Source organism: Scaptodrosophila lebanonensis, unplaced genomic scaffold, assembly GCF_003285725.1.
Source record: "Scaptodrosophila lebanonensis strain 11010-0011.00,11010-0021.00 unplaced genomic scaffold, SlebRS2 tig00000101-arrow-pilon, whole genome shotgun sequence".
NCBI classification, from domain to species: domain Eukaryota; kingdom Metazoa; phylum Arthropoda; class Insecta; order Diptera; family Drosophilidae; genus Scaptodrosophila; species Scaptodrosophila lebanonensis.
This window is the reverse complement of record NW_022060569.1, coordinates 3670165-3678587: the sequence shown is the minus strand read 5'-3', so window position 1 is coordinate 3678587 and position 8423 is coordinate 3670165. Positions and strand designations below refer to the sequence as shown.

Sequence of the window (8423 nt, the reverse complement as noted above, 5' to 3'; positions counted from 1 at the left end):
TCGGAACTGGAGTGCCCGTTCCGAAAACCTGGCAACTCTTGCATATGGTGTGATGGTGTTACAAATTAAAAGCTGCTTTAAAAGGCAAAAAGTAATAAAAAACACAGAGCTCAAGAAACACATCTTTCACAGACAACAACTTTCTCTCTTTTTCATTTTGTCGGAACTGGAGTGCCCGTTCCGAAAACCTGGCAACTCTTGCATATGGTGTGATGGTATGCACCCCCCTTGCCACTTCCTGACTGTCGTAAGTGCGCGTGACTGAGCTACGATCTGGCCTTTTTAAATGAGGAAATTCTTCCTGATCTGTTAGGTCAGGCACCGTCCTCTTGAAGAAAGACGGGAATTTCATCTTTACCTCCTGCCTGGACAGATTTTCCAAAGCCATGTACTTTTGGATGGTATATTCCTCTTGTCTGGCAGAGCAATTTGGTGGTGTTGCCAAATGTCCTTCTTTTCAATTGGCACAGGCAATATCTGTGCATATGGATCTGTGCTCTTTTCCGCACTTGCGGCACCGTGCGCTCCCCTTGCAGTGCTTGGCCATATGGCCAAAACGTAGGCAGCGGAAACAATTAACTTCATTTAAAATAAATTCAACTGCACGCTCTTCCCAATGCACAACCAATTACATACACATGACTGAGCAGCTGCTTAAAATTGATCACAAATGTACCACTCTATTTATACTCTGTACATCAAATGTACAAGAGTATATTAGGTTTGCACGAGCTGAAAAAGGTAACAGGCAGAAGGAGGCGTGGCAGACCCCACAAAGTATATACGTATATTCTTGATCAGCGTGACGAGTCAATCGAGACACCAAATTTTGCACAAATATGCCTTTTGTGTGCACGGTGTGCAAGTTTGTTTTATTTTTTTTATTTCCCCCCACTTCCACCATATGGGGTTTTCCGATTTTCCATTCGTATAATCGCCTATATCTCAGAGACTATAAGAGCTAGGGACACCAAATTTTAGTTCCAGATGTCTTATGTGAATACGGAGAAAATGTGTATTTTGGAATTTCTCTCCCTCCCCCCTCCCTAGCAATCACTAATTTTCCATAACTCCAGTTAGTGATTATAAGTCCGTATGCCAAGTTTCATAATGATAGCCCGATTTAACAGGAAGTTATAGCCATATATGAATATATGACCAAGCAGTGCCCACTTCTTTTGTATTTACTGCTTGCACAGGCACACACAAACACGCATAATTATTCATCACATATGTACAGAGTATTTCAAAGTCGAACTTAAGCTTCTCCACTTGTTTTATGATACCTTTTTATTGATCATCTTAACTAAATTTGGTGATCATGATCAGTCCATTCAGCAGGGACTGATCAGTGATCTGTTGTCCATGGTGAATGCGCCCAATGCCTTCTTCACCTAGTTTGCAATATTTTATCAATCGCCAACTGCCTACTAGTATGACGGTTATTAATGTCAAAAAAATGCTTTTAGAAATTCTGCGTTAGATATATATACTTATTTTGTTTCAATTCATATTTATCTGTTAGAACGTTTTCCTAACACTTCTATCTTCCGAGTTCTATACTATAGAAATCTGAAACAATATATTTATTACATTCTCAATATCGTTAAAAGACTGGACTAACTTGTTTGACGTATATGAACACATGCATATAAGTAGTATGTATACATTAAAATATGACATGCTACAAAAACAACTTCTTGTTATTAATGTATCTAGATCAGCGATGGGCACGTTGTGGCTCTTTCCGTTATGTTTTGGTAAGTGGCGCCAGCCAGTCGCACAAGGAAAAGATCGATCGCGAGCGAACTTACAAAAACAAAATACATGTAGTTTTTGCCAGACAGGCGCACAAGCAGATTTATGCAAAAACAAGATACTCATAATTCGTGTGCCGTTGTTCGATTTTCAGTAGAATTTACGCAGAAGTCTACCGGTGATTTTTGCTGTAGATGTTGTTGTAGGGCTCTCGATTTGCAATTTCGTGCCCACCGCTGATCTAGATTTAGTTTACATTCTCAGTCTAGCTTTTGTTAAATTTTTTTTTTTATTATTATTTTTCTTCGTAAATATTAAGTTCCTGGGTTACATGAAAGAAAATTCAAAATATTAGCGGTTACCATTAATTAAAATAAAATTGAATAATGGCGATTCCACCAAATTGTGTTGTCCTTAAGTCTTTGTCTGAAAGAAAATCAATATGTAGTTTTCTAGCTTTTTCTTAAACCGAGCTTTGATTTTTTCTGATGTGAAATTTACAATTAGCGCTGCGCTGCATATATTTTAATAGTTTTCTACAAGAACTGAAAATATTTTATTGAGTAATACTCGTATCTATATATAAATATACGTTGATAAGTGAAGTTTTGCCATTGTTTATTTGTTCGTACAGAAATATTTTGCTGTTTTCATATTTGTATTTAAATTGTTTGCATTTTATTTAATCTGCTTCAAAATGTCGGGGTTTTCTCTTAACAACAGTTTTGCTAGGCGTGTTTAGTAATGAAGTCTTTCTCTTTTCACTCTGCTTTTTATACTATTATTTTGTATTATTTAAATATTTGTAGGCGTGGTGGTAAAAAAAAGATCACGCAATATTCTTGGCTGTGAGCACAACCTCTAAGACATGCCCCGCTGAAAACGTAGATGTTAATAAGGTCCAAGTTTAAATTTGTTTTTAAGATGCTGATCTTTGCACCTAGCTTCGGTTATCGCATTTTGAATATTTGTTTATACTCTGCAGTTCTGCTTTGATAAAGAAACCTACCATTATTGCTGATTATTGGGATTCATCTGTCCGTTTACAATAGGCAGAAAATACGGGTGCGCCATGGCCTCGCGAGCCGTGAGACGGTCGACGTGATCATAACGCAGAAGTTTATCTAGAAAATCCAATGCTTCTGGGGACACCAAATGTTGGTTGTCCGAGTGAACAAATCTTTCCCATCTCTTGCGGGAATGACGCTGTAAAATGTCGTGGAACCGTGGATCTAGGTCAATATTGTACTTATCAAGATAGGCGTATAGTTCTTCGGTTCCCAGCACCTTGGCGATGCGCACTAGTTGATCGTAGTTGTCATGACCATGAAAGAATGGTTCCTTGCGAAAAATCATTGAGGCGAGCATACAGCCCAAAGACCACATGTCTAACGAATAATCGTACATTTGGTAGTCGACAAGAAGTTCGGGACCCTTAAAGTAGCGAGATGCCACACGCACATTATACTCCTGTCCTGGGTGATAAAACTCAGCAAGTCCCCAGTCAATAAGGCGTAGCTTACGATTTTCATGATCAATCATAACATTGTGAGGCTTCACGTCCCGATGCATTATACCCATGCTGTGGCAGTAGTCCAACGCTTTAAGTAGCTCAAAAAGGTAGTAACGAATTTCGTAATCTGTTAGCGTCTGATATAGTTGTTTGAAGTCCGTGTTGTTTACGTGCTCGAATATCAGAGCTGGTGTACGAGAAACAGGGTCTTTGACGACGGCCAGCAATGTAATGATGTTAGTGCCCCCACGCAAGTTCTCCAAAATCTTGATCTCGCGTTTTATCTTCTTCTTTTTAACAGGTTTTAATATTTTAACGACGCACTTTTCCGTGGTTGTGATGTTGATGGCTTCAAACACCTCTGAGTACTTGCCGCGCCCCAACTTCCGCACTAACTGGTAGTCGTCCTGGTTGCCCCAATCAACTACATAATTTTCGTAATCCCAGTACTCATCCGGTTTGTGCGCGTTGACGTCTGTGTAAACGCGAGCGGCACTTGGTAATGTCATGTCCGCTAATGGGTTGTCGACTTTTTGTTCCTGAGAAGGATCTTGACTTTTAAATGCCGTTTCGACTTCTAGAGATGATTCAGATTTTAAATAATAGAAAACAGCAATTTTATTGTTGAACTTACTGCAAGTAAATAAAGCAACCAAAATTTGTGTATTTTAGCAAAAATATACTTAGATTATGTCGAGTTAACAAACTTTTTATTGACATTTTCAACAATGATTTAATAATAATAATTTTAATTTTGTTTCGAATAATTTCGTTACAAGCTATATATATATACATATATATATTTATATACATATGCATGTTTGTATACATATCTATGTATGTTTGTATGTATATACGTACCTCAGTTGTCCAAAGGAACAGTGCAAATGTTGCAGTTTTTTCAAATACCGTCCGTTCTGGTTCCCAACGGGGCCAATTGTCTCTAATTGAGACTTTGAGTATCTGATAAATTGGACGCGTTGCAAAAACTCTTGTAGAGGCGGTAATCGACGTAATTTGCTGCAGATTACCGCTGCAAATTGCCGATGGGCGTCAAGTACGCTTCGTATGTTGTAAATGTCTTTTCTAAAACAAATAAATCATGTAAAAATGGTCAGACTTGAAAATGCCACTTATGTGAACATATGTATGTAAGTATAAACTGCATTTCACGTAATGAACAACCAATTGACAACCAGTACACATTCACTCATGCATACATATACGTATGTATTCCATTTTGCATCGACACATGCCAGCACACAAGTATAATCGCATGCACACACACTCAATCTGAGATTCGGCGTGATAAAAGAATTTTTGCCGGGTGAAAACAGAAACAAATTCTGCCGCAAGAAAACAATCAATTCATTAAAATTTGAACACAGCCAGATACAATACATTACAAAGATTTTGAAAAACTTACAAACTTTCTAACAAGACGGCGTGGATGACGTGAATTTCTTTTCTTTTTGAAGATGCACCAATTAGGGTTGATGCTAAGAAATCGAAATAATTAAATATCGATATATATATATTTGTAATCATTAGTTTATAGAATATGTTTCATCATCATTCCTATTATCAAAATCGATATTTTTCGTTAAATTTTCATATATTGAGTATTTATATTGTTTAAGTAAGGAGTACTCAAAAAACTAAGAAGAATTTTATCGCCAAACCAAATAATTCATTATTCGCGAAGTTTGAGGCCATTAAACAATACAGTTTTTGCGTGAAGAACAAATGTAAAATATATATGTAAAATATTTTTGTAATAAGAAAATGGAATTATTGTTAAAAGACATTAATTTATTGTTATTAATAGACACAGAACCAAAATGTCAGTTTCCAAGTGTGAATAATTATAGCCCTCCAAATCTGTAGAGATGCAGGATATTCCGAGCCGACTGGGAGCTGTCGCATTCGTGCTCTCTGTGAGCGAATTTCATTTCATTCGCAGAGAGACAGTCAACAGAGACGGTCGGTTCACGCCGCTTATGCTCTTTGTATGTGTGCGTGCACATATATACATGTATATGCTTATATGTATTTGTGCATTTGGTCTTTTGCTGTTTGCGAGCAGCAGCTTCAATTTCGTTTTCAGATTTTACCTGCCACATGGGCATCAGAATTTCATACACTGTTGCCATATTTCTGTCGCATTGTATTTTGGGATGCGTATGCAAGTGAAGTTTGTCAATAGTGTATGGGTTTCTCATAATGCCTATAAAAGCACACATACATACAATTACATACATATGTATGTGTGCAAATGTTGTGTTCATATGCGGCCACTTCATATATGAACGCGTGGCAGTAGCCTTGACATTGTCATGACCTGCCTCAACTTTTATTTATGCACAAGCAATTTTGTTTATAGACTATTTCTTATTTTTGTTTGACTTGCATATTAATTTCAAAATATTTGGTAAAAATGTCAGTTGGCATTTAAATCAAATTAATTTAAAAATATTAAATTAAAAATATTTTATTTTATTTATGTTCTTGGTAAAAATGTCGGTTGGCAAATTAGCCGATATTTAATATGAAAATAAGTACATTTAAGGGTCGCAAAATGTGGTAAAATTTGTAAAACAAGTGTAATTAAATAAATAAAAATACATATATGTTTATATGTATGTATATACTACATCTTTTGATAATTTAATATATATTGTTTTTTTTTAATTCGCCGCTCAAATTTGTTACCGATGTAATATTGTATATGAGCAAACATATTACATCGGTATCCAGGGAACACCACGTGGAGGCCATACACATTTTAATGGGGTCGTAAATTAATAGGACCTTTGAGTCGACTTGAAATGACTTAATTTCAAAAATGCATAACATTTTAATTACTATTTATAAGTGTTTGAAATTAAGTCAAATCAATGTTCCCCACTTAATATTACCTTATTTAGTGTATTAACTAACATGTAAATATTTAATACTAGCAGGTATTGCCCGTCTTAATCCGGCTCAATATAATGATTCCAATTGTATTTATTTTGTGTGTGCATAACCTACCCATATGTTTTCACCTTATAAGTAAGTTACCAGTAGGAAGGCATTTAAGGTATTTAAATGAACATTTTCTGTTCTTGACAAAAAATTGTTCGTTAAACGAACATGACCACTATAACTAATATTTTTTAAAGCTCGTTTTCCTCCCTTTGGAGCTAGAATTTTCCAAAAGCCTTTATTAGTGTGCTCCTACACTATGATGGATACTATGAAAGGATACTTGAGTCCAAATTTCATCTTCTACCGTTTGGGCTGTGCGTTGATCACCAATTAGTCAGGACAAACTGTTTTATATATAGAGATAACGCAACGTTTTAAGATAGACTATGTGCAAAAAAGGGGAATAATTATAAGGGTATATCCTAATTTTAAATTCACATTTGAGTCTTTTCGTGCCATATTGAGTCAATACGGTCACGCACAAACTCGGAATATGAAACTCGGCACTCGTGTCAATGCCGTGCAGCGATGAGCCACGATCAAAAAGCACTGACAATTCTCATCTCAATTTGCTAGAGTAAAACTTTCGATATTTGAAGCCACCGATACCATCAAAATATCGAAGTTTGAATGCAATAAGCAGAATATTTAAATAGCACTCAAGCTCTGCTTTTTTGCAGGAAGAATCAGAGTTTGTAGATAGTTTCTTTACAAACAAAATCCTCTCGTCTCTCTCCTCAGAGCTTATTGCAATTGAAAAGGCGGTTGATCATGCCATCTGGTTGAGAATTTCCCATGTGGCAATATTAACGGACAGCAGAGGCAGCGTGCAAACACTAATAAATCATTCTCATAACAATTCCATAGCAAACAACATAAAAAGAAAATTTAATAACTGTTCCAGTGTTTTAGCTCTAGAGTTACATTTCATACCGGGACATGTGGGTATTCCCGTAAAATACCGCCGTGGACACGGCAGCCAAAAGAGCAACAACAGACGGCACCTTCATGGTGCTAAAATGGAGCTTAAAGGATGCAGTGCGTACCATGTACAGTCTAATACATGACGAATGGGAACTAGAGTACGCCAGATTCGTGGCAGAGAAAAACAGAGGATACTGCGCTCTTTTTCCGACCACGCTTGGAAAACCGTGGTTCCAAAATAAGAGCTGCAATTTTAACTCAAACAATATAAAACTAATAAACAGACTGCTTAGTGGGTACACATTCGATAAAGTCACTCTTTCAAAAATGCATGTTATCGACGATTACAAATGTAACAGCTGCGGCGTTCCCGATAGCGCATCACACATCATATTTGAAACATAATACAAATCGACAACGCGTCCCATCGCTAACCAAATATAACAATCTACACTCTTTCTTTAAGCATGAGTCGGTTCAAGAATATAACTCAATAGTAAACTTCATAAATGACACAAAAGTCAAACTGTAATTTCAAACAACATCCTACATTTATCTAGTGTGGCAATTTCGGCGGTGGCAATAAAAACACTTCTCATTTCCAATTATAAATTCGTTTCAATTTTGTATTTCTTTCGCGTCTGTTCGTTTCAGCAATTACAAAGACAATGACAAACTTAAATTCTAGGCGGGTATTTCATACTTCAGTGTGACCCAATTCAACAAATTATTAATGGCAAATAATAAGTCGGTTAAATTCAAATATTCATAAGATTCTAACATTCGAATAAGGCGTTCCCAAATACCTCCGGTAATAGGATGTAGGGGACAGTTGAAAAGCCACTTGATGCCACGTCGTGCTGTTTGGTCCACAACATCTTCAACATCGAAGAGGCGACTTTCCGCAGCTAATTCTTTCTGGGCTCCAATAAAGTTTGTGCCATTATCACTCCTTATTACGTCGGGCATTCCTCTGCGGTTTACGAAGTTTCGTAGGCAAATTATGAGGGCATCTGCGGACAGGTTCTCGGATATTTCAAGGTGCGTTGCTCGAATAGTCAGGCAAGTAAATATGACGACCCACCGTTTCTCACGGCGACGACCTATGGCAACGTTAATTGGACCAAAAAGATCAACTCCTGTATGAGTAAATGGTCTATCTTCTGGTAGTTGACCCATCAACGGCGTTCTCGGCTTGCTTCGATCTATAATGCACTGAGCGCATTGACGTTGTACTTTCTTCAATAGGGATTTAGCG

General features: G+C 36.9%; 1 protein-coding gene across 2 annotated transcripts; it reads right to left on the bottom strand.

Annotated features, from left to right (window-relative positions):
* Positions 1-2347: 2347 nt before the first annotated feature.
* On the bottom strand, positions 2348-4757 carry LOC115628095 (casein kinase II subunit alpha). Of its 2 annotated transcripts, none has more exons than XM_030524073.1 (3): positions 4698-4757; positions 4133-4357; positions 2348-3904 (listed from the first exon to the last, which is right to left on the bottom strand). In XM_030524073.1, the coding sequence occupies exon 3, from the start codon at positions 3778-3780 to the stop codon at positions 2770-2772; it is 1011 nt and encodes a 336-aa protein (XP_030379933.1). In that variant the 5' UTR covers positions 3781-3904; positions 4133-4357; positions 4698-4757; the 3' UTR covers positions 2348-2769. The 2 variants fall into 2 exon arrangements, with proteins under 2 accessions (XP_030379933.1, XP_030379932.1); XM_030524072.1 differs by having other exon boundaries at positions 2348-3848; positions 4134-4357.
* Between the last annotated feature and the right edge of the window lie 3666 nt (positions 4758-8423).

Excerpts from the sequence above, each read along its gene's own strand:
- LOC115628095 (XM_030524073.1), bottom strand. The coding sequence starts at position 3,780 with ATGACATTACCAAGTGCCGCTCGCGTTTACACAGACGTCAACGCGCAC.